Source organism: Cotesia glomerata, linkage group LG10 (assembly GCF_020080835.1).
Source record: "Cotesia glomerata isolate CgM1 linkage group LG10, MPM_Cglom_v2.3, whole genome shotgun sequence".
NCBI classification, from domain to species: domain Eukaryota; kingdom Metazoa; phylum Arthropoda; class Insecta; order Hymenoptera; family Braconidae; genus Cotesia; species Cotesia glomerata.
This window is the reverse complement of record NC_058167.1, coordinates 8127824-8154842: the sequence shown is the minus strand read 5'-3', so window position 1 is coordinate 8154842 and position 27019 is coordinate 8127824. Positions and strand designations below refer to the sequence as shown.

Sequence of the window (27019 nt, the reverse complement as noted above, 5' to 3'; positions counted from 1 at the left end):
TATTTTAAAAAACTAAGTGATGACAAAAAAAAATTCTAATAGCTTACAGCTATTGTATGATCAGTCAATATATTTAGAAGAGTTTATTGAAAAAAATAATTCTGTACTGAAGAATAGTTAAAAGTAAAAACATAATGTCTTTTATTGAGCATTTAAATAAAAATAAATGCTCTTTGTTGTGTGAACGTTGTTTGATCAGTATGCTCTACTCCTTTTACCAGACTTTTCAAAATAAACGGTACATTTTCTTGTAGAAAATGTGTCTACACTAATTGTGTATTTATGTAGACCAGTGTATGTAAATATACTAATATATTGCTCGGTCTTGCACACTTGCGGGCAATACACACTCACATATACAAACACGCGTATATATATATATATATATATATATATATATATATATATATATATATATATATATATATATATAAATATTTAAAAAAAAATGAAAATGAATAAATACAAATATATATATTGAAAATAAAATGCCAACCATGTGTTGTAAAGATATTAACTTCTTGTTTACTTTTATTTATAAACCCGTAATTGTAATTGTAATTTTCATCAATTTAAAACCGAAGATCGGAGGCATAATTAGTCGCAAGAAGTTATTTACAGACGGCTGTAATGTGACTCATGAACTATCATATCAGCAGTTACTTCATCTACTGATCGGCAACCTGTATAAATATTTATCTATGTTATTACAAACGTTTATTATTGTAAATTGTATGTACTTTTAATGACTTGCCTGCTAGAGCTAGCGTCTGCTTGATTTCTTGTTTCATCAGTTTCAGGATTGCTATGGCTCCTTCTTCTCCTCCGTGGGTTAAGCCCCACAATATTGGTCTTCCGAAGAATACCTGAAAATAATTATACCAATTATAACTTAAGAAGTATTATATTAAAATTATATTATAATAATTTGCTTTGTTTGGTTTCTTAACCTCAAATCGAACAATGCAATATTTCTTCTTAGAACTTTAAAATTATTTTAAACTTATTTATAGTTCTTGAAATATTTTTTACTTAATATTATCATTAATATATTATGAAAATTCTAAATTAAGGTAGTACTACCAATTTTAGAATTGACGTTCAGAATTTAATGAAACTTGGCATATTGGTACTTTATCATATCATAATTAAGCAGTAAAATTTTTGGAAGCCTACAGAGAACTGAAAAAAAGATATTAATCTTTATTAATTTTTGCCTTTACCATTGATCTTTATGAAAAATAACAAACTTTATTTTATTTCACAAAACTGGACGTTCAGATTTCTATAATATTGGTATCAATAGAAAGAAAAAAATTTATTGAATATTGTGTGCAAATAAAACCATAAACTCAGAGCTTGTGATAAGAATAATTAATAAATAATTGAAAATAAAGTACTAGTCAACATAATGTGGCAACACCGCAGAAAAGGTTAGGACGCACGCAATTTTCAAACATACACCAATGCACGTGAACTCATATGTTGAGTGGAACAGAATATATTTCTTTCTTTAGCTTTTACGCAGCGTTGCCAAATAAAAATACTACTGAAGTTAAATTACACAAAGCACTAATTTGACACCTGTGATAATAGTAGTACTAACTTAATTACAGTATAATGTCCTATTGAACAATTTGTTTAATATGACTTTCTAACCTCAAACTGAACAATGCAATTTTGGTTCTAAGAACTTTAAAAATTATTTTTAACTCATTTATAGCTCTTGAAATATTCTTTACTTAATACTATAATTAATATGTTATTAAAATTCTAAATTAATTATAGTATAATGTCCTACTGAACAATTTGTTTAATTTGACTTCTTAACCTCAAATTGAATAATGTAATATTTCTTCTTAGAACTTTAAAATTATATCAAACTTATTTGTAATTCTTAAAATATAATTGATTTAAAATTATTATTAATACCTCATCAAGGTTCTAAATTAATTTATTTAACAATTTGTTTAATTTAATTTTCTAACCTCAAACTGAACAATGCAATATTTGTTCTAAGAACATAAAATTTTTTTGAATCAAACTTATTTATACCTCTTAAGATATTATCTATTTAAAATAAAATTAAATCACAATTAATTTTTTATCAGCATTTTAAATTAACGATAGTGTGTCCTATCTAAAGTTTTAATTTCCCGTTTGTTCAGTTTGAATGAATTATCAATAAAAAGAAAAATAGTAATTATATTCCATGAATAAAGATATACAATTTACCATTTTAGCACCCAAAGCTAAGGCTTTGAATACATCAGTCCCTTGTCTAATCCCGCTATCTAAATAAACGTCTATCTTATCACCAACTGCTTTAACTATTTCAGGTAGTGCCTCTATCTGAAATCAATTTAAATATCAAATCATTAATCATAATCCAATCACAGTTTAATTATAATTCACAATCGCTAATAATTTATTATTTCCAAACCGACGCAGGGACGGTATCAAGTTGCCGAGCTCCATGATTAGAGACTATGATCCCTTGGACTCTTTTTTTGACAGCTGCAAGAGCGTCATCGGCTCTTAAAATTCCTTTCAAAATAATCGGCAAGTTAGTGATACTAAAATAAAATATTTAATTATTTCTTCTAATCATATCTTGATACTAAATCATTATCAATATTAAATATTAGATATTAGACATGCTGATCGATAAGATTGATACGTACCTTTGGAGCCAGTCGATATCGTCCCAAGACAGTGAGCGGTCGAACTGATCGACGGCATACTCATTCAACCCGGAGCCAGAGTCCGCAGAGTTAATTTTTGAAGACAAGTGACCGTCGAAATTCGCCAGTTTCAAGTGTCTCGGCAAAGCGAATCTGTTTTTAACGTCTCGGCGTCTTACTCCGAAAAATGGGGTATCAACAGTGAGAACAATAGCCTTGTAACCTGCTCTTTCCACGCGTCTAATTAGATTAATGGTCACTTGGCGATTGCTGAATACGTAGAGTTGAAACCATTTTATCGCGTTAGGCGCTGCTTTTGATATTTCTTCAATGCTGTTTGTCGATATTGTTGACTGGATATATATTGTTTTCATGTGCTCGGCAGCTAAAATATATTTTATGACATTAAAGTTAGCAGTCACTTGACAATTTTTTAATTTTTTTTAACGAAAAAATTTTTCCAAAAAAATTATTTTAAAAAAATTGCATTTTTAACTTTTTAAATTTTAAATTTCTACGTGTTAATTTTTTTTTTTTTTGTTATAAAATTCTTAAAATTATTAATGACATTAAAATTAGCAGTCACTTGGTTATTTTTTAGTTTTTTTTTAACAAATAAATTTGTTCCAAAAAATACTTTTTGAAAAATTGCATTCTTAATTTTTTTAAATTTCTACATGTCAATTTTTTTTGCCATAATTTATTAATTAAAAAAAAAAATCTTAAAATTATCAAATATCTGCTAAATTATTTTTCATAAATATTTAAAATTTTTTTAGGTTATGAAGAAATTGGAAGAGTGACTAATTAAAGGTTAGAAAATTTATGATAGTGAAGTTGACAGCTGTCAATTTTTTTTATAAAAAAATCAATTATAACAAAAAGTTACTTTAAAAAATTTTCACATGTGGAATTTTTTTATTATAATTTATTGTAATCAAATTATAAAAAAATTTCAGTCAGTTCACTTTATTATCCTGAAAATTTATATTGACAAAAGTTAAAATTTTAATTTTAAGGTTAGAAATTAAATAAAAATTTTTTAGTATTATTCTAATATTAAAATTTAAGATATTAATTTTTTTTAATTTATGAAAATTAAATATAATAAAAATCTAGAATTATTAAAGTTATTAATTCAAAATATGAGTTTTAAAAAATAAAGAAGAAATCTTAAATTAAATTTTACAATACAAAATAATGATAACCTTAAAATTTAAAATTTAATTATTCAAAAAAAGTTCAAAAAAAATTTTTAAATTTTAAATTAAAGATATAAAATAAAAAAAAAATAACTTAAATAAAATTAATCGAGATTGTAATAAATCGATTTATCGCCAGATATTAATACTCCTTCTCCAGTCTCCAGTCAGTATTTTCGATACTAAAACAGTCGACCGCTCCAACCAATTACATATCGAGAGTTCACAGTGAGAGTTTACGAGATAAACACAGCACACAACACGAACACGAGTGAGCTGTGAGGCAGTGAGGAGCCAGTTTATAAAACTATCCTGGAATGTCTAATTAACTAAATTTTCCTAGTATAGTATAGTTTAATATCAGTAACAATCTAACATCTAACATCCTCATTCAGGGCACACAAATGACGGTAATAAAATAATAATATCTATTAAATACTTAACAACATTAAAAAATTACTAACAATTATTTATTTATTTATTCAGGTGTAAATAATATTTAATCAATCAAAGTCATGACAAACTAGATATAATGAAGCGCAATGTGATTAGCTTAATCAAATTTTTGTTTGTTGCGACGTTTGCGGTCTTGCTGACAATCGTCGTGTTCCGTTACGTGCGTGGTCCACGTCTTTCGATAGCTGGCTCCCCGCATTCTCTCAATATTTTTGGGGGAGATAAAAACTATCAAAATGTAAGTACACTATTTATCTTTTTATTACACCTATTACACATACATACTCATACATTTATTTATTTCTGTGTGACACTGACAGCAGCTGATATTTGACAGGTTCTAATTTGTTTAAAGTTATTAAATAATTATACAGAAATTTATTGAATTTTTTTTTAATAATTATATTAAAAAAAATTTATTATTTTTTATACTTAATTAAAGTTCAAAATAATTTTATAAAATAAAATAAAGTGACATATTATTAAATTAAATTATTATAAAAAAAGTGCAAATTTTTATAATTATCATTTTTTATAGTTTTTAGAAAAAAAAAATATTAATGAAAATAAAAAAAAAAAAAATTGTCATATTAGATAATTATCTTAAAAAAAAAAATTTACAATCAATTTACATTAAAAAAAAAAAATCGTTTCTTAAAAAGTCTGAATTTTAATATACTAATTAATGATAAAATATTCAAAGGTCCAGTATAATATAAGAATGATCCGCACACAAATATAAATCTATGACAAGTCGATATATACATGTATAAAAATATTTATTCAAGTTATGTGGCTGGTCTAACTATTATGATTATATATTTTCAGGGTCAACTGGAAGAGAAAATTGATTGGCATGACTACAAAAAAATGAAAGAAGACTCCTCGAGAGTGGGGATCGGCGAGCAGGGAAAGCCAGCAACGTTATCACCATCAAAGCGACTAACAGAAGATAAATTATACAAAGTAAACGGGTTCAATGCCGCGCTGAGCGACGAAATTTCTCTGAACCGCTCGATTCCGGACATACGTCACCCGGACTGCAAGAAAAAGACCTATTTGAAGAACCTCAACTCTGTCTCTGTGATAGTATCATTCCACAACGAGCACTTCACCACCTTGCTGCGCACCTGCTGGAGCGTGATCAACCGCTCGCCCCCCGAGCTCCTCGAGGAGATAATCTTGGTGGACGATGCAAGTACAAAGGTCGAGCTGAAGGACAAGCTCGACCGCTACCTGGCCAGCAACCTTCCAAAGGTCTCGGTGATAAGACTTACCCAGAGGTCGGGCCTCATCCGAGGCAGACTCGCCGGTGCCAAAAAAGCTAAAGCTAAAATTCTAGTATTCCTAGACTCCCACACAGAGGCTAACGTCAACTGGCTCCCGCCGCTGATCGAACCCATCACCAAGGACTACAAGACTTGTGTGTGTCCCTTTATAGATGTCATAGCCTTCGATACCTTCGAGTACCGGGCTCAGGATGAGGGAGCTCGCGGGGCTTTTGACTGGGAGTTATACTACAAAAGGTTGCCGCTGCTTTCAGCAGACCTCGCGAATCCTTCCGAGCCATTCAAGAATCCGGTGATGGCTGGAGGTCTCTTTGCCATTAGTGCTAAATTTTTTTGGGAGCTCGGAGGCTATGATCCTGGTCTTGATATCTGGGGAGGAGAACAGTATGAGTTGTCTTTTAAAATTTGGCAGTGTGGAGGTCAGATGTTTGATGCTCCTTGCTCAAGAGTCGCTCATATTTATAGAAAATTTGCGCCTTTTCCTAATCCAGGGAAAGGTGACTTTTTGGGACGAAATTACAAGAGAGTTGCTCAGGTAGATTTTTTTTTAATCATATTTTTAAAAATTTTTAAATTAAAAAATTTTGCACTGATAATTTTTTATAATTTCTAATTATAAAATTTTTTTTTTTAATTTTTGATTGTTAGAAAAATTAAAAAAATTATTAGATTATTATTCAGTACTAGCAATCTTGCAGTCACTATGTGACTCCCGTGACTCGTGGACTATAAATAAAATTTTGCTTTATTAAATAATGACTTTTCTTAAATTGCACTGTACTTTTTAACTATTGACGTTTTTAAAGATATAAGTACATTCCGATGTTACACTCATAAATAGCTTTCCTTTGAATACCCACATGTATTTTGATATATTTTTATATATACATATATGTATATATATATATATATATAAATATATGAAAAATTGATGCGGGTACTCAAATGAAAGGTCTCGATGAGTGTAATGTCGGGATGAACTTATATCTTTAAAAATATCAATAGTTCTCAAGATGCAAGGTCATTTCTTAATTATGTATCTAGAGATAGAACATTTTCGAATGCAGCTTAAATACTTATAATAAATTGACTATCGGCGAGAAATAATATGAAATCTTGAAAAGGTACAAATTCAAATCAATACCTTTGCAATGACACTAAATTTCACTAAAAAAGCCGATTTTGTCGTATGACTATCCTAGACATAAAATTTATCTTATTCTTTTAATAATATAGATTATAACTTTAAAAACCTTTTTCTGAAAAATAAAAAAAAAAAAATTTTTATCAGCTTTTATTTAAATATTCAAATTAAATAAAATTATTGATAATAATTTTTCTTATCTTTTCTCGACTATCATTATCGTTTTATTTATTGTTTAATAAATCATTGAAGATTAATTATTAATAATATTTTTTGTAGGTATGGATGGACGAGTACGCAGAATATATCTACAAAAGACGTCCGCATTTAAGAGCCCTAGACCCTGGAGACCTGACAGTCCAAAAAGCGTTGCGTGAAAAACTAAACTGCAAGCCATTCAAGTGGTTCATGGAGAACATAGCTTTCGACTTAGTGGATACATACCCGCCAGTAGAGCCCGAGGACTTTGCGCTGGGAGAAATCCGGAACATCGGCGTGCCAGAGCTGTGTCTGGACGCGAAGCGAAGGGCCAAGAATGAAGCTATAGCTGTTGACCTCTGCGTCAAGGACAACGTGAAAGTTGCGAATGGGGAGCAAGAGTTCAGGCTGACGTGGAGGAAGGACATTCGTCCCAAGACGAGAACAGACTGCTTGGATGTCTCCAGTGGGGTCGCCAAGGCCCCAGTGACCCTTTACCCCTGCCACGGGCAACAGGGCAATCAACGCTGGAGGTACGACGTCGAGAAACAGTGGCTGCTTCACGGGCTGGGCGACAGGTGTCTGGACACCGACCCCGCCGCCAAAAAAGTCTTCGTCTCCGCTTGTGACCCCGCGTCCAGCACCCAGAAGTGGAGGATCCACGAGGTCAATATGAAGGCCATCAACAACTGGGAGAACGTCGGCCCCAAATTATAATAATTGTATTTTTATTTTTAGTTTTAATTATCATGAGACTGAAGTTGACAGACATTAGAAATTTTTTTATTATTTTATAGCAGTTAAATTATTATAAAAAAATTTTTATTCAAAAATTCCACAAGTGAAAATTTTTTAAAAATTATTTGTGGAAATTTTTTAAAACATTTTTTTTATTGTAATTAATTTGTTAAAAAAATTGTCAGCTAACTTCAGGATCATTAATTATCACATTCCAATAATTTAAGTTTTTTAATGAAGAAATATTTAATAAGTCAGTTTTGACTAGTCATTGGCTATTTGTTACAAATAATTAAGAAAAAAAAATTCAGAAAAGTAAAGTAACCAACTTTTATATTATGAATAATTAGTTTTTTTTTTATTCTTGTAAATATATATTGAATGTTGTGCCTTAAATTGGTTATTGAAATTGCCATTAATATTTTATCTAGTAGACAATTAATTATTATTTTTATTTTTATTATTATTATTAAGAATAATAATATTATAATTGCTCAAATTAATTTTATTTAAATAGTGTCTGACAAGGTGACATAACCTGTATTGAGTAATCAATATTATTAACTATTAAGAGTATATTTTTTGTATAATCAAATTAGCTATTTGTATATAAAGTATTTAATCAATTTTATTATTTTCTTTATTCATTTAATTATTTAAGTCGCTTAAATTAGCAATAATTATTAAAAAATTTAGGTTAGTTTTATACAAAAGTACAATGAAGAAATATGGAGAAGAATTTTCACTGTGATTAAATAAATAAAAAAAGAAGAAATATAAAATCCAGTTAAGAAAAATTCCTAAATTAATTTACATTCTTACCTTTAGCAGTAGCACATTCGCCATCTGGGTGAGCCATTCCCTGCATAGCCGTCGGGGCTATTCCCAACGGCATCGATATTTCTTCCCCAAGAATCCCCACACTTATCTTACACTTCAAAACATTTGTCAAGACTTTCGGGCGAATTTTGTATCTAATTATCGAGTTATAAAATTAATATAATAAAAATAAACAATAATAATAATAATAAATATAATAAAAACAAACTTTTTAAACGCATCTTTGTTCCACTCAAGCGTAAATTCTTTTCCCGCACCACTTGCGTAGTAATCTTTAATCGCTTTTGGCAAAATTTGAAGCGCTGATTTTTCAAAATCATCAACAGAAACAAAATTATCCATTTTTTATTTTAAATAGCAATAATTTCTACGACCACTCAAGAGCGCAATTAATCTTCAAGTGTTAAAACTTATCAATGGAATTTTGAACTATGTAACGTGGACCCTTACTGATGTTGGCGTACAAATGTACAATCAACAACATCGAGTGATTAAACATTAGCAGTTGCACGCGTTATAAAGAAAAATATGTTATTTATTTTTTACGGCCATTATTTAATTTCCGCCCCTCTTTAGCGGGCAGTCAAGAATAATCACGTGTCAATTGATAAAGCATTATTTTTCTTGAAATCTTATCGTAACTCAAGTGAAGATCATATAATTGAACTATGGTATAATTCAAAATGATTCAACATTTTATTACATTCGTCAATAATACACTTTTTCTCTGAATAGTCCATCTCAATTTGGTTAAGAAAAAAATAAAAAAAATGCCTGCAACAACCTGCAACGTGAGTATAACCTCAAAATGATCAAATAATATTAATTTAATTTTGAAGACACTGAAGTTAACTGACAACAAAAATTTTTTTATAATTTTATATCAATTAAATTATTATGAAAAAAATTTCCACGTGTGAAAATAAAAAAAATTATTAGTGGAAATTTTTTAAGCAATTTTTTTTATTGTGATTAAATTGTTTTAAAAATAAAAAAAATTTGACAGCTGTCAGCTGACTTCAGTATCATAAATTTTGTTGCAGGTACAATATATATTCAGGCGAAATAAAATGCTTACATTAAATGCTATTAACAAATATTACAAAATTATTATTATAATATAATAATTATTAGCCCTTTAAGGTTTGTATAATTTGTCTAAAGACTTAATCAAAATAATAATAATATAATTTAATATAGTATAGGTAGTTGATCATGAATATAAATATTTATGGTTATGTCGAATAATTGGTCAATGCAGGAGACGGATAATTAACTCCGTTTTATTTATTTAAGGTAATTGTGTTTATTTAAAATAGAAAATAACAAACTGCAAGCCAGTTCATACTTTTTTTTTATTATTTATAGTAATAAATAGTCTGGCTATTTTATTAATTAACTTTTATTCTACTAATGTTATTGTTATTGTATAATATTGCAGTCGTTAATCTCTATGTTTTGTTTCTTCTTTGTTATCATCATCATTTGTTTTAGTTATTTTTATTATCATTATCATTATCATTATTATTATTATTATTATTATTATTATTATAGTTCAGTTTTAATAAAATTAACAGATTTATTAATTTAAAGAATATATAATAATAATTATTATAATTATAATAATAAAGCATTTGAGTGATAGGCAAAAAATTACATAATTTTTAGTCACGAGCACCGTTCAGTTGAATGTTTCTTTAATTAAATATTAACGACGCTGTCCAGGAAATATTGTTATTATTAATCAATAAAATATAGTACAATGATTAAAAGTACATGCCTGCAATGATTTGCATAACACAGTGCCTGGCAACAAATAAAAATTAGTAACAGTAATAATTAAAATTAATAAATCAAGATATATATATTGAATTAAATAAAATTGTTTAATTATTATTATTAATGACAATAATTAGTATTACTGCAGTGTATTAATATTCAGTATTTGTTATGCAGTTTATGTACAAATTGATTTCCTACAATTCGCTCTTTTTATTATTATTATTTTTCTTCAATTAGATTTTTTTTTAAATATCATTCGTCGTAAAACTTAGCGTAACATTTTATTTAATTTTTTTTATTTTGTTATTGTATTTGTGTTCAATAAACCTGCGTTGATCCGCAACAAACAATTAAATTAATAATAATAATAATTAACTAAACGCCAGAAAATAATTATAAAAATTATGGATTAAAAAAAAATTTATTTTAAGCAGCATACAGCAATTATTAATTATTTTATTTATTTATTATTATTTTAGTTTTAATTCGAAGCGTTAGTGAAAATAACGACGGTTTTATTGGCTTTGGTAAAAATCCTTTTTATATTTTATTTTATTATTATTATTATTTTAATATACTTCAGAATATTATTATTATTATTTATTTTTATTTTTATTTTAATTAAAATCTATTTTAAAAATTTAAATAAATTTATATAATTAAATAATAATAAAATAAATCTAAGTGGCATGATAAATAATTAACAAACTTTATTTATTATTCTCGACGCGATTGTTGACAACTAATTAATACATTTTAATAAGTATATTTTTATTAAACGGACGACTGGAGATTTATTACAATTCTTACGCTCTTCATCACTGACTAGAATCCCAGTTAATAAAATTGGCTTTAAATTTCATTTTCATTGATTTTAATCTAAATTTTAGACGAAATACTATTAATTTACTTTCTTTTAATTAATTAATGTGTTAATTTACATTACTGCATTATGAGAAATGATCTAATACATAAATAAATAATTAACCATGCAGATTTATTTAAAGTCCTTAGAATGGAATTGAGCAGCGAGGGTTACGCATTGTTCCGTTTATTTTTTTTATTTTCATTTTTTTTTTTTTTTTTAATTCTGTTACTTTTAAATGAGTAAATAGTGAGCCAACAACTCACTCGTGTTCTGTTATTATTTTTATTATTATATAATAATAAATTCAACATTATCGTGTGTATGAGACAATAAACTATCATTATGCCGCATAATAATGGCCATTAATTACGTTTATTTATTATTATTATTTTTTTTATTTATAAATTTTCATTCAAATCCAGTTATTCGATACTGTTTGAAAAATAATTAAAGATTAACGTTTTACACTCGTGTGAGAATACAATTAAATATTAAATAATAATAACTATAATATTAATATTAATAATAATAATAATAATAATATTTATCAACTAGAATGTCAATAACAAAAAAAAAATAATAGTAATAATAAAACTTATCATACGAGTTTAAATGTGTACAAAAAACCAGGATTTACAACAGCGCTGCACTCTCAATGTATAATAGAAATATAATAAATTTTTATCACATATAAAAAGCAGTATATATGTACATATATATGTCTGAATAATATTAGGTACCCATTTTAACTTGAACTGATCTACATACTTATTAGTTTGTTACTCTTACTCTCGTTTTCACTCTCGCTCGCTCACTTTGTAAAAGATTATTAAAATTGTTATTACAATTATTTTCATTTTTATAATTTTGGCGCACTGTTACAATACAAATTAGTTATTAAATGTAATTACAATTGATGATATTTCCTGGCCTGGTCGGGAGATAGTCGTTGATTTAGTCTCATTATTTTTTTTATTTATTTGTTATTTAAACTTCTTATACACACACGATTTTTTTTCATCATTCTTATCTATGACTTTATTTTCTTTAAATATTTTATCTAACATACGTTATTATTATTTAGAGTTGCAATCGATTGCTAAACTTACAACAAACAATAATGATATCAATAGTAGTGATAATAATAATAAAACTAATAAGAATAATAATAATAATAATAATAATAATAATAATAATAATAATAATAATATAAATACAAAAAGTGCAATAGTAAGATTACAACTCTAAAACGATGGCTCGAACTAATGTTCATAATGTAAATTTAAATAATAATATATAATTTTATTAAATGATTAAATTAATAAATAAACCATCTTAATAATTACTAACGTACGTTACACTTTAGATCTTTTAAATCGAACGAAAATTTATTATTTATTGAATTATAGTGACTCTAATTTAAACGTAAATACGGAGCAAAAACATTTTTACGAATGGCTTTTCTATTATAATTATAAAAATAAGTTTCGATGATACGGGACCTTCACTCGGCATTGCAAAGGCTAGATATATTTTCAAAGCCCCCAAAATGTATGAGTAATTTATTATACATTTCATACGGTGTAAGAATTCTGTTCTAAATGTAGTCTACCATCAAATCAGCGGAGCACTTGCGAGAAGCGCTACTGAAGTGACATCTACTTTAGAGTTGCGGAAGCTTTTTTAATTTATATACGGGTGCAAAAGGAAAGGCACGACTTCAGTTATACATCCACTTCCGTTATAAAAAAGAAAATAATAATAATAACAATAATAATTTATGGGAAGCTAAATTTAATATTTAAACAACTGCCAGAATTGGTTACTATAATTATAAACGTTTCCGTTTTTTATTCGTCACTGATAAATTATGTTCGATTAAGTACAAAATTGTATTATTTAATTATTTTAATCGTCATTACTTCATTAGATTTTAATATTTAATGACTCAGTTTTATAGAACAGCAAGATAAAAAATTAAAATGATCCGACAAGATTGTTTTATTTTTTTATTAATTATTTATCATGTTAAATTCTACCGTACAAAGAGTACTTGATGTATTTCCATACTGTATGTCCTGGTTTTGTCTCATGATGCAAGAACTCTAATTCACTCGTTTAATTACTTTTTTTTTATTTTTTTTTTTTTTTTTTTCTATTAGTATTAATAATAAACATTATGTTCAAATTTACATAGAATAATAATTACGGTAAAATTGCCATCGCTTACGATTTAATAATTGATAAGAGACTGGATCCCACCATAAATCACTATTTCTCGCTATACATTTGTACAACTTAATCGTGTGACCGGCCACAACTACACACTTAATTTCTCTGTCACTCTTCTGCTCGTTAATATTATTATTATTATTATTATTATTATTATTATCATTATTATTATTATTATTATTAATATTATTATTATTATTATCATTACCATTAAATAATTCATTTTTTTTTGTTTTTCATTGTTTTTTTTTTTTTTTTTTGTTAGAAACTACAGTGACCGGCGACGATCCAGTTGACCTGATATAACGTTAAAAATATGCGCGTCCAGTAACAAATTAAAAAAATGTTTACTCCAACTGTACAATAGTAGTGTCGAGTCAGATTAAATATTTGAAATGATCAACCGGCTCTTACGAAAAATTTATTACTCAACAGAACGTTATCGTGATCGCGTAAGCACCGATTGAGTGACACCGACGTTCATTATGGATCCTGACTACTGTTTTGAGGTGACTCTGGGTTTTGAGAAGTCTGTACTTGACTCACGTGAGGTATATGAACAGGTGACGGCGTAGGTTGCTGCTTTTCTTGCTGCTGTTCACTTTCTTCTTGCATTTGCTGCGTTACTGTTACATCCGGTTGACCAGCATACCTTAAAAAAAAAAAAATAATATTATGGTAAAAATATTGGTAGCATAAAAATTTTTTTCAAACAAAAATTCTTCAAAATTTAATTTTATAAAAAAATTTCTCTCATGTGTAAAAGTTCTAGCAAATTTTAAATTTGAGCTCCAGATTTAAGAGATTATTTAAATTAAATAAAATCTCGATCATTCCGTTAAAAGAATTTTTTAACGGAGTGACGAGGAGATAAGGAAATTCTGTGAACATCATCGCGACTCGAATTCAAAACTCATGACGCTGCATGAGACTCGGGCCTCGATGGTGTTCCCCAGGATAACCTGAGGTGCGGCGTTGCTACATTTAATTATTAAAATCTATTGTACTGGATGAAAATCCACGTCAATCTACCCTGGGCAACCAGGCGACAACCATTTTCGGCTCCGGACCTAAGTCCGGTACCCGAATTACTGAACCTTTTTAACATATTTAATTTTCATACAAATTGAGTGTTTTATTTTAGTGGTTAATTTCCTAATAATTATTTTAAAAATTTATAATAGAGTATCAAAAGAGTAGGGTGCGCCTGGAATCAATAGATATCCTAAAGACATCCGCCTGGAAAACTTTAAATAAACTAGCTGGAAATCCAGAACGTTACATAAGGTAAAAGACCCCATTAGTGGCACTTTAATTGATTTTGCTATTTATATAATCAATTTAATAATTAATTTCCATTATGATTATTTTATTTCTAATCTTTAAGACCTCTAGATCACAGAAATGTTTAATTTTGATTTTAAAGAAAATCTTTTTAGTAAAAAAAAAATTTTTTTTTTTTCAACCGAACTGAAGCCTCAAGCAAATTTTAAATTTCTTAATAATTTGGTTAAGATTGGTCACATTTTTAAAAGCGAATTTTTTAACATTTTTCTCATTTAATTATACTAGCAATTATCATTATAGATTTTGAAAAGTCTATAGAATCACAAAATTATTTATTTACCTTTTTTAAAATAAATATTATTTAAAAAAAACAAAAATTTCACCAGTAGGGGCATGAAAATTCTCTAGCGTCAATTACCGTCAATGTTAAAATCAAAGGCGCTCTAACCTTTTTATATAGTAAATCTGTTTACGTTCATAAGCATTGTGTCTGACTGTGCAGTTATAATCTCAATACGAGTCTTTTAAAAGTGATCAAGAATATATTTTTGCTTAAATAATTTTAAATTCAATTATTATTAATTTTATAATTATTTTTCTAATAAATGTATTTGTAAATAATATTTTTATGTTTATAATATATTTTTTGAAAAATTTTACGCATACGAGTTAGATCCGCCACTAAAGGGGTCAGTAGTATGCCACTAATTGGATCAGGCGATTATTTGCCCTGCCATTAATGGGGTCATTTGAATAATGGATTTTAAATAATCATAAATAATGGTAAATTTAGAAAAATTAAATTTTTTTAATTAATTATGTAAGTTTAAACATGAATGAAGGCATTAAGTACAAAAAAAACTCAATATTTGTACTTTAACTATGATAAAAAAATCATTCTGTTAACCCCCTTCCTTATAGTGCCACTAATGGGGTCTTTTACCTTATGTTTTTTCCTTAGGATCAATAATTTCACCATAATTTCAAAAATAAGATTCATAATTATCATAAAACAAAAATTTGAACCTTTCATTGTGAATCTTAATTTTGGAGTTACTCCAAAAATATTGGTTTTTTTAAAAAATCATAAGAAACATTTTTTTTACAAAATTAAATTGTGAACAACTTTTATTCAATAAATTTTTTCTAGGAGAAATGTTTTCGTCGTAATCTTAAAATTTTGAAGCATATATATAAAAATTTTAGCAAAAATTTTGACCTTAATAAATAAAAATAAATAAAAAAAAAAAAATAAAATAAATTACCTTTCAGATCCAGGAACCCACTGTGAATTACTTCCTCGTTTATAATATTCCTCATTAACCTCCTCAACTTCGGGCTCTTCTTCAGGGCAAAGTTCAAAGGCACGCTCTAAAGTTTTCTTAGCACTGTTACTGCGTTCCAAAAAGTACCCATTAGTCGACTCGTTGGATTGGGTTGGAGGGGACCAATTATTATAAGCATGAGTATAAGGAGGCGCGGAGGTGTACGGCCGTTTTTCAAGTTCTTCTTGCAACCAGTCGATAGCATGGTTCCACTTTCTCTTCAACTCAAGATTTTGGTATAGCAAATGATGAGCAGTTCGGCACTTACTGAACAATTGAACCATACACTTAATGCACTGATACGCGCGTTTTTGGTAATGATTTTTGCTCTTGATTATCGTTTCGAAAAGTCCTTCCCTTTCGTCTGGGACTCCTTTGAGAGCGTTGTGAATTCGGTGAGTTTGCCACGAGTCTTCCATAAGCAGCATGGACAGCAAAATATCCATGTGATGTCTCAGCTCGTGAGTGTACGCGAACCCTATTTGCCAGAGCAGCTCGCTGAGGACTGTCCGTGAGAGATGTGGGTTTTCCCAACAGCAATACTGTAGCAATTTAAGAGTGTCTTCGGTGACATTAGCGTCTTCGATTAATTTTTTCATATAAGTCGTACGAATGAAGAGAATATCGACAGCTTGAGACTGGATGGGCATCAAGTAGTCGGGTTGGCACGATGGATCTCCATACGGGTTTGGTAGAACTTGAACGCCAGCTTGCGCCATACTCGACTGGCATTTAGAAGACACGTCGCAGCAGCGGATTAACATGCTAACTACTTGATGAAGCTTCGTCAACTCTGGATACTGATATTTTATTGTCGGTCCAGGACCTTCGTCGATCGCGACTTGCATAAATGTCACCGGGACATTTAGCTTCAGCAGCTGAGCTTTCTCATCCAGACCGAGGTTTGCGTACGAGTGAAACAGCGAGAAGTAGTGCGGTAGATGTCTTCCGTGGTCAGATATTTCACGATGCAAGAGAGACAATACTGCGTGAAGCAGGTGGTCACTGAGGGTTGCTGTTGGGTCCAGAAGAATTGAAGGCGCGTTGAAACTCGGAGGAGCACAAGGTCCGTCGTGCAGAGAGTAGTGCGCAAGGAACACCAGGATCTTCATGAACGTGGTTCTTACTTCGGTCGTTTGACAGCTTAGCAAGTACTCGCAGAATCTGTGAGGGTGGCTGAACAACACGTTGTGAGCGAACCACGAACGCACTGCTTTGCTGCAGCGTAAATGGTGGCTGAGAATGTCGTACCAATCGGTCGCGGTACCTCGCAGCGTTTTCTTCGTGTGGAGCCCGGTGTAGAACAAGAATCTTGATGCCAGTTGCACTGATAACATCGATAATTCTTCGGCCTCCGCTGGCATTTTATCGTTGAGGTTCTGTCGATTCAATACGTGTGGTGCGTTGCACGAGACTAATTTCCTGATAAATTGGAAATACTCAGCGCTGAATTGATTTCGGTTATGCATAAATTTAATATTCTGTTTACGGACGCTGTATTCAATTGCTGGCGGCATTTTCATTACTCCCAATTTGGTATCTATAAATAAATTATATTATTATGATATATATTATAAAAGCTATTTTTTAAGATACTGAAATCAGGAGGCATCTGACAATTTTTTAAATTTTTATCACTGATTAATTATGATAAAAAAAAAATATTTTTGATAATTTATTATTTTTTAAGATTATTTTAATTCTACAGGTGGAATTTTTGATAATTATTTACAAGTGGGGTCAACCCTATTTTGGGTCATAACTAAGTAAAAAATTAACATTTTTTAATTTTTTTTATTCTGCTTGTTTTTGATGGTGCATTTATGATAAAAAATGTCGTGAAAGGAAAAAATAAAGATTTCAATAGCTTTTTTGCCTTTAAAAGCTGGAAAAAATTTTGGCTCTCATTTTTTTGGATAAATTTTCTATTTTATCTTTTTTTGATATATTTTTTTTATGAAAAGTAAAAAAAGGAGCATTTAAAAAAAAAATTTAACATGGACTAGCATAAGTTGATCCCACTTGTAAATAATAACCGAATTTTTTTATTTAATTATTTTCATAATTAAATTATTAATAAATTCTAAAATATTCAAGATATAATAAATTATATTAAGATAATATATATTTTAAAAGCTATTTTTTAAAATACTGAAATCAGGAGATATATGACAATTTTTTTAATTTTTATCACTAATTAATTGTGATAAAAAAAAATATTTTTGAAAATTTATTATTTTCTAAGATTATTTAAAATTATTTTAATTCTACAGGTGGAATTTTTACATGTTCATTAATTTCAGTGTAATTATTTTTTTTATATAATTAAATAAATATTTCAAAAACTTACATAAAGACAATTCATTGAAACTTTTCATAAGAGAATTTTCTTCAACGTCTAATCTTGTATAGAAAAGCATATACGCATTCCACCATCTCTTTTGACGGCGGAAGTTCATGCGTTTTAACATTTGATCGAATACTTCTCCCATATAATCACCACCAAAGCACTGAGTCTTCATTTCTTCTTCCTCTTCCATTTTACACTCAATTACATCGCCATCATCGAATTTGTACCACTTGGCAGTACCATCATTTTGCCTATAAAAATGATTAAAAATTACTCTACATCCAATTATTAATCCCAAAACTAAAAATGAATAAATATATTATTTACCTGTGTAGAATATAAGAATAATAATGACCACCACTAGCTTGTCCGCTGTGTACGACAATACCAGTAAGCTGATACTTGGTACAAGTACCTTTATTAATTTCCTCATAATCACAGTCAATAACTTCCCCTTCGAGTTTAGCGAGTCCACTGACAGTGTAAGGCTCCATGTCTAAATCCCTTGGGAATTCAAAGTAATCGTTAAACTTAATTGCACAGACTCGTTCAAAATCATATTCAAAACGTTTCAATTGAATTGCCAGTACCGGCGGAAGTTTTTTGACACACAGACGTTTTACAGTAACAACCTGAAATAATAAATTTTATTAAACCAAAGCAAAATAAAAAAAAATAAAATCTTAACAATAACAAACCTTTTTGTTACACTTGTCGCAGTGGTAAGCATCTGCTCCTTCCAAAAGTTCGCCCTTGACATACTGCTCGAGAGAATCAAGGAGATTGCTGTGATTCCGAATATCTACACTAATAACACTAAAGGGCTCTTCCTTGGAATACCTGTGAGGACAACCTTTACAAATTTTTTGATCGCTGTAGGACCCACCGAGAATTTTTCCCATTATTTGTTCGTGACCCAGCGCTTTAAGAGCCTCATCTAAGCTCTCGACTAAGCTCATGAAAAATTCAACCGCGTCCTGTTGTTCTCTCAGATTAACCGGCTCACCTTGTAGCTTAAAGTGTTTCCAGAGACCACGAGGTATGTAGTACTGTAATTTACTGTAAGCCAGGTGTCCAAATATCGCTTGTACTTGCTTAAGAATTCCAATATTGTATTCTTTTCTAGACTCATCAACACCGCACTTTTCTTCATTTGTGTCATTATCACTAGCCTCGATAGTCTGTTCACCGTCGACGCGTTCTTCCCCGGAAAAGTCTTCATTCAAATCCGTAGCAGCTCCTTCCGCGGTCAGCAGTCCTACCCGTATGCTCTCGACCATGTACAGTTGCTGTAAAACAGAATTCATGTAACAAGTAGCCCCGGCATTTTTCAGCCCGACGAATCCTTTGAGAGGTCTAGGGCCCACTGGCGGTAAGTAGTCCCACTCGACAAGTGGCTCATCTCGCTCGGAGTAAAACATGTCTGTGAGCATCGTGACTAGAAGTTTCATATTCGGTACGCAGCCGACACACAGGCCGACCAGAAGGTCAAAAGCCGCGCTGGTTGACTGAGGGGTTGTACAGACCGGGCTGGCCTGCGGCGAGCTCAGTTCTCCAGTACTGCGAAGCTGCAGCATCAACCTCGAAGCTGGAAAAATAAAGTCATTGACCAGTTCTTTTATCAAAGTACCACCGCGCTTCTCGTCCGAGCCGAGCTCAAATTTCTTCGACGGCGGAAGAAAAGCTAGAAGTTCTTTGGTGAAACTTAGGTGACCCTCCAGCAGCGCATCCTCAACCTGGGTCTCGCCGGTTTCGATTACATTGTTGCGGACTTTTTTCAGCCAGGCTATCTCGATGTTCAGCAGAGCTTCAGCGGAGGGTAGCGGACACGAAGATATGTGAGCGTAGTTAAGTAATCTGCACAAAAGTTGAAAGTATTCTTGGCTTTGACGCGCATTTTCGGTAACAGTTGTATTTAGAACACTGAAAAGGACCATCAGGTTCAGTTGAAATGACTGGTGATTGCTGCAGTAGGTCGAGATGAGGAGAAACTGCTCAGCAGCGGCCATCCTCACTATCCTGGACACGCTGACCAGCACGAGGTCCGTGAGAAATGTGTGCCACATTTTATCCCGAGTTAAGTTGGTCAACGCATTTGGATTTAGAACTAGGGCTATTGTCAGCACTTCAAGGGCTTCTTTACACACTAAAATGTCATTGGCTTCTATTGGCCGTGGGTCTCGCTGATTAGCTTCATGCATCGTGTGAAGTACATCGGTAGAAGCGTCGACGTTGTTGAGGTTACCGGTCGAAGCGGCCCAGGCGATCTTTATTATGGCACGTATTGTCGGCATGTCCGGCAATTCGAAATTGATAGCTTGCATAAACATTTGACAGCAACGGTCAGACTCGGTACCGCCTGGAGGCATCTGGTTCACTAGATGTTGAGTCAACTTTGTCGCGACGCTACGTAACATGTATTCGGTGTTTTGATTGGGTACATTTTGCAGCGCTTGCTTTAAAATTACAATAAATCCCCGATTATTGTGATAATGAGTGTCATGATTGTCTGACTGCTGCATGTCATCCAGCACACAAGCCACAACATTTCCAACGACAGTCAACAACAATTTACAGAGTTTTAAAACAGTCAAATACGCGGAGCGCTTAGTTGTCTCATCGGCGTTCGGTAGAAATTTATTTTTAGTCAGCATATCCAAGATAACGCCAGCTTCTCCACTTTTTATAAAATTGTACTGAAATTCAAAGGCCTTCTCAGATGTGGGATCCAGCGCTGGCATCAGCAGCGTGTACAATACCTCGAGATTGTACAAAACTTGACTGGGACTCGCTGCGAAGAACAGAGTGTCCACACTGGTGTTTTGTTCGTTGCAGTGCTGGTTAACGGCGCCCTCTTCTTCTTTATAATGGCCAAAGAGCCACTGTAATCGAGCTACCGTGAGAGTGTCTGGTGGGACCAGCTGCAGGAGGTTACGCGCCGCGTCTCGAAGCTGTGAGTGCTTCAGAGTGCACCCCAGGTCTGCTAGCTGAAAGAAAAAGGTGACGTAGTGTGGTCGCTGGGACATCACGACCCCTGGTAAGCTGTTTTCGGCCTCGACATTAGGACCGTCGTAAGGATGGTGTGGCGAGCTCGTTGAGCTGTCTGAGCTGCTGTCCGGCGAGCTGGGGATGTTGCTGTGCATCTGGCTTAACTTGGCAGACAGCAGCATTTTGTCCCTCAAAGGGATTTGGGAAAGCAGCTTGCGGTCGTCCGCTTGATCCAAAGACTCACCATTAATGTACAAATCTAATTTAACATTCGTACCGTTGGCCTTTGTCCTACGCAGTATTTGCCGCCTCAGAGACGCCAGGGTGTCGTTGCTGTGTGTGTAAACGTCAATGTCGTCGATATTTCTTCCCGGACTTACCAAACGTAGGATCAGAGACATGTGTTTGCCACGAGCTGCGCGATGCAGAGGCAATATTTTACGTTCTACTGGGAATGCGGTATCACATTCGTTAATATACTCCTGCAGTACTCTCATAACCCGGCACATTTTCAGTGCCTCCATTGTTATTTTGTTGTATTCTTTTTCATCTTTAGCCTCGCTTTTGTCCTCAGAGCTTACTCCCGTGAGTATTGAGACCGTATCGTAGTGAGCTTTTAATCTATCCATACATTCGGCTATAAAAGTTTCATGGAAACTCAGCACTGTTGATTGTAACTTTGGTCCTAGATTTGTGTTTACTTCCTTGAGAAGTTCAATACCCCGACAAGCTATTTCTTCGGGACAGTTTGTGATTACACGCCAAAGATAGTCACTTCCGATTAAATCTACATCGTCCATCAGGTAGGTACGGCGTTTTGTTTTCAACCTTCCTTCCTTGGAATTAACAGCTTTGAAGAAACGCTCGTAACACTTTATGCCACTTTCGGTAAGTAACGTAGGGTCTAATTGAAGAATATTGTTCTCGAAAAAATCTTTATTGATCGCAGGATCGAGATCCGGTTCTTCGCCCATCAATTTGGAGAACCACCTGAAGCAGGCTTCACGATCAGACACAAAGACCGCTTGCTCAGCTAAGCACTGCCAAATTTGCTTGGCCTGCTCGGCGCACAACCACAATTGTCCGTCTTTAAGTAAGAAACGTAAAAAATTAAGTCTCTCCTGGACTTGGAGAATATGATTGTAACGTCCATCTGGCATGAAGGTCATTGCGTCAATATCTGGGTTTTCTTTTACGAGTTGTCGCACTTTGTCCATATAATTTGTTAAACTATTTGTCACAAGTATAACGACACTGTGTTGATTTTGTAATCGATCGATAACTTCTTGCCGATAATAAACATGATGACTGCGTTGGTTGTTTCCCATGTTGGGGTTTGGTTCGTACAATGTGCAAATTTCTTTTATTTGCTTCAACGCAGGCAGTGCCCACTTATCGCCACTTTTTAATTCCTCCACACACTTGTCCAACCAGACTGTCTTCTGGGCGTCTCGGTCTTGAGAACACGAATAGTCTAGAATTTTAACGTGGGCATTCAACGCCTGGTCCATTATCTCTGTGGGGACTTCGTCCGAGTGAGCTAGATTCCAGAATAAAGTCAATACTTTGTGGGCCATCACACCGTCTTTGTCATCTTCAGCCAGCCGACGAATCAACTCCAGCAACTTTTCTCGCTGCTTTTTGTTCGCCGTCTTCCAACTGGTCTGAAAGCACTCAAAAAGATGGTCCAGCTGTTCGGGACTAAAGTCCCACGCCAACTTGGCAAGCAAGTCGTGGATGTTTTTGACTATCGCCTCGTGTTTGCCTGCCTGGGCAGCCCAGACTGCGTCTAGGTCCTCGAGCGTCAACGCGCGCTCCTTTATGATGAACCGTAGGATCTTCTCGAGCTTCTCGACATACTGCGGCTGGTGCAATGAGTCCCGTAATACTATTTCCAATACGTCATTGTCCTTTATCCACTTGGCCATACGCTCTGCGGTCAACCACTCCTCGTCCTCGAGCGTTGGGTTACGGTGAGGATAATAACTAACACTTGTTATAACTTTGTTTACTTCATTAAGTGCATTCATTTTACCGTTAAATGATGAAATTTGTAAAAGTCTTAGAATCATTTTCAGTCTCAATACTTCTAAATTTCTTATCATTACTTCTTGATGTGGTACACGTGATACTAAATTTTTCATGGCTTTTATTATGGCCGAAATAGCGTCATTTTTCGATTCATTTTTCGCCTCTTTTTTCAACTCCTCGTCCGTTAATTCGTCCAATATTACAGGCACTATATCCTAATTTAATTTAAAAACATATATACTGTTAATTAATTGCTCTTTATTTTTTAGGTAATTATTTACAAGTGGGATCAACCCATGCTGGGTCATGTTAATTTTTTTTTTTTTTTTTTTTTTTTTTTTTTTTTTTTTCCGATCAAATTAATCAATTTTTTTTAATTGTTCCTTTTTTTATGTACTTTTCAAAAAAAAAAAAAAAAAAAATATAACAAAAAAAGATAAAATATAAATTTTATCCAAAAACATGAAAGGCAAAAAAGCTATCGAAATCTTTATTTTTTTCTTTCACATTTTTTTTCATACATCATAAATGCGCCGTAAAAACATGCAAAATAAAAAAAATTAAAAAATGTTAATTTTTCACCTAGTTATGGCCGAAAATAGGATTGACCCTACTTGTAAATAATAATCATTTTTTTAATTTAAGATCTAATTGCTTATTAAAATTTTTAATTTTATTTTTAAAATATTGAACATTAATTTCCTTCATTAAACTTTATGCAGCAATCAGATCTCGTTAGTAAAATTATTTAAATAAATTAATAACTTACAGTTATGGGCATTAGATATTTAACTATCGTATGAACAGTCAGTAGTTCATAACAGAGACCAAAGGGTCGTATTAACGCGTATATTACAGGTATTGTGAGATTTACTCCACTTTGAAATCTCGATAATAAAATATCAAACCCACCAAGATTACCAAATCTGTGAAGCATAAATAAATATTATAATTAAAAAAATTTCTTTTAAATAACAGAAGATTTAAAAATAATTAATTAATTATCTAATAAAGTACCTGTTGATTAAATCAACCAGCCACCCGCGAGGATTCCTCAGGTCTGGCGACGGCCGAGCATAAAGCTCTTCATCCGGAATATTACTGGAGCCAGGTGGAACGGATTCGGAAATTCTAGCTGCGTTGAAGGTATGAAATTTATTGTTCGGGTTGAAGACCATGGCCAGGAGATCGAGGAGGGGAAACCAATCTTGGTCTAGCTTGAGGACACACAGTTCAATCAATCTCTCACAGTTAGCGTTAATACAATTATGTATGTGAGGCTTCCAACTGTTGACAGCGTCATCGGTGAGAATTTTAGTGAAGGAAATAGTGCAGCCCTCACGAAAAAAACGCTGGCACGCTTCACTGTGTACATCAAGCCCTACAAAATCAAGTCACCGATTTAAATAAATACTTTATCGACAAATAAATAAATCAATCAACGGTTTAATAATAAACAACAACAAACCTCTTTTACACAAATCTATACTGGCTTCCAACAGACACTCCAACTCTTGATCCGGCAGAACAGGCACAACCCAGCGTGAACTTGTTATTTTTTCATCTAACATAGCTAATTTAGTATGTGGAAAGTCCCGCTTAACTTTAAGCTGATTATTTTCATCAGTTGACGTAGCAGTCTCATTAGTTGACTCTGTTTGTACATTTTCAGTCAAATGAACCTCTGAATTAGAGTTCTCTAACGCTTGTTGTGATTTAAACAGTGTCATCTTTAAAAAATGATAAAAAAATCAATAAAAAATATCTAACAATATTAAATAAATATAATTCAGACTTAAAAAAGAACCTCTCTAGCAAATCTTCGTGTAATATCTTCCAATTCGGTTTCAGTGCTCCTTATTCTTCGATTTAGCGCATCATCTTGTTCAACCTGTGCTACTTGTGCCACCTGTGTCGTCTGTTGGCTCTCCGGTGGATCTATGCCAACCCCCTGACCTCTTGTAGCGATTGTCATTTTTTATTCCGGTCTATTACTCCAACTCGTATTTCTGTAAGTCGTCTCAACAATGCTACACCATCAACAGCAACCATTCAGCTCATACACTTGCATTTAATTAAGTATCTTTGTTTTTTTTTTTTTTTTTTTTTTTTTTAATTATTTATTTAGTATCCTTTGCTTTATTAGATATACCCCAGAGGCCTCGTTTCAATAACCTATGTCTACATTATCTGAAACAGTCAAACATCGTAAATTATTAGACAAACACTCTCGATATTAAAGTCACTCACAATGTCAATAATAAAACCCCAAACCAATTGTAATTTTGTAAAAATAAAAAATTAATAAAAGTATCATTTTTAAGTTTACTTTTAAAATTACAACTCCAATTTACGTATGACTAAATCTCTGAAAATATCTCGTGTAAATTGTACCCGTCAAATATATCATACAATTTAGTCGTTAAATAGATAAAATAATAATAATCGTACTTATATATATACACGTAGATGGAAATGTATCGGTATATATCTATATATGTGCGTACTGGTAAGTATATATATATATATATATATATATATATATATATATATATATATATATATATATATATATATATATATATATATATATATATATATATATATATATATATGCATTGTAGGTATGGGTATATGTATACGTATTTATACAGAGTTGTTACAATGAGAATGAGAAAGCGTTAGAATGAGTAAAGTATGTAAAAGTGCCAGGATTCGGTTACGCCAACAGCCAAATTAGATTAGATGATTGACTTCCCTCTTAGCTGTTACGATAAAAAAGACAATGCCGTGTCACGTCGTCGCTATCGTTGTCGTAGTCATACTCGGCCGTCTTTGTACACATTTAAATAGATATTAAATATTAAACCCGTGGAGTATTACCATTTACTGATGAGTTTTTACTGTCAATGATGATAACCACCCATGCAACGGAGAAGTAAACACTAAAAAAAAAAAAAAAATAATTTACTTAATGGAAAATTGTAGGTAATTATTAAAATTACTAGCAAGCGGTGAGAATACGTGAGCATGCAAAAATTTTCACATACTTGCAGCACAAGCAGAATGACAAAAAAAAGTGGCGTAGTCTACCGACGTATTTCGAGACATACACTCGGACAATAAATGTTTATTGATAATTATTTTAAAAAGACCGGGATTGTGAGTAAGTACACCGGGTGATGATCCTACTGGTGTAATGAGTTGTCAACGGTCTTAATAAGGCGGTGTGTCATTAATTATTATTTTTCGTCGGTCGGCCGTTTGTTCAACCGGGCCTCCTCATACAAAATGGCGACCTTCCTAACGATTAGCACTGCAAATGTATTCGGAGCGTTAAATAATCTAATAGATATATTTAATTACTGGTGGGTTATTGTTTTCGTGTGGTTATTTATGATGACACAACACACGCCCAGTAATATTGTTATATTTAATAATAAAACGCACCTTTACATAGTAAATGCTCGTATAACTCGCGTTGCACTTTTTTGACGTGACGTTAAAAACTCACGGCTAACTTGTAAACATGACTATCACCGGCGCTACCATCGCATCAGTAGCACCACCACCACCACCACCACCAACTTCTCTACCCTTTCTCA

At 31.8% G+C, this 27019-nt stretch overlaps 3 protein-coding genes and 1 long non-coding RNA gene across 8 annotated transcripts; 2 read left to right on the top strand and 2 right to left on the bottom strand.

The window, feature by feature from the left end:
- Window positions 1-500: 500 nt before the first annotated feature.
- LOC123273237 (peroxisomal (S)-2-hydroxy-acid oxidase GLO3) lies at window positions 501-9050 on the bottom strand. Its single transcript, XM_044740586.1, has 7 exons — window positions 8760-9050; window positions 8534-8685; window positions 2685-3069; window positions 2444-2576; window positions 2236-2352; window positions 755-866; window positions 501-683 (listed from the first exon to the last, which is right to left on the bottom strand). The coding sequence occupies exons 1-7, from the start codon at window positions 8891-8893 to the stop codon at window positions 616-618; spliced, it is 1101 nt and encodes a 366-aa protein (XP_044596521.1). The 5' UTR covers window positions 8894-9050; the 3' UTR covers window positions 501-615.
- LOC123273220 (N-acetylgalactosaminyltransferase 6-like) lies at window positions 4028-7768 on the top strand. Its single transcript, XM_044740560.1, has 4 exons — window positions 4028-4296; window positions 4373-4580; window positions 5171-6166; window positions 7055-7768. Exons 2-4 carry the CDS (start codon window positions 4419-4421, stop codon window positions 7688-7690), a joined length of 1794 nt encoding a protein of 597 aa, XP_044596495.1. The 5' UTR covers window positions 4028-4296; window positions 4373-4418; the 3' UTR covers window positions 7691-7768.
- LOC123273283 lies at window positions 9046-13761 on the top strand. Its single transcript, XR_006511285.1, has 4 exons — window positions 9046-9342; window positions 9595-9694; window positions 9752-9847; window positions 13699-13761. It is a non-coding gene; the product is annotated as an uncharacterized LOC123273283 (long non-coding RNA).
- On the bottom strand, window positions 11107-26986 carry LOC123273182 (probable ubiquitin carboxyl-terminal hydrolase FAF-X). Of its 5 annotated transcripts, XM_044740468.1 has the most exons (13): window positions 26865-26971; window positions 26465-26730; window positions 26298-26359; window positions 25222-25604; window positions 24883-25144; window positions 24432-24795; window positions 24184-24340; window positions 23547-23629; window positions 19094-23375; window positions 18723-19027; window positions 18396-18646; window positions 15986-17585; window positions 11107-14085 (listed from the first exon to the last, which is right to left on the bottom strand). In XM_044740468.1, the coding sequence occupies exons 4-13, from the start codon at window positions 25387-25389 to the stop codon at window positions 13917-13919; spliced, it is 7641 nt and encodes a 2546-aa protein (XP_044596403.1). In that variant the 5' UTR covers window positions 25390-25604; window positions 26298-26359; window positions 26465-26730; window positions 26865-26971; the 3' UTR covers window positions 11107-13916. The 5 variants fall into 5 exon arrangements, with proteins under 5 accessions (XP_044596403.1, XP_044596398.1, XP_044596401.1 ...); XM_044740463.1 differs by having other exon boundaries at window positions 19094-23629; XM_044740466.1 differs by lacking the exon at window positions 26465-26730 and having other exon boundaries at window positions 19094-23629; window positions 26865-26974.
- Window positions 26987-27019: the final 33 nt, after the last annotated feature.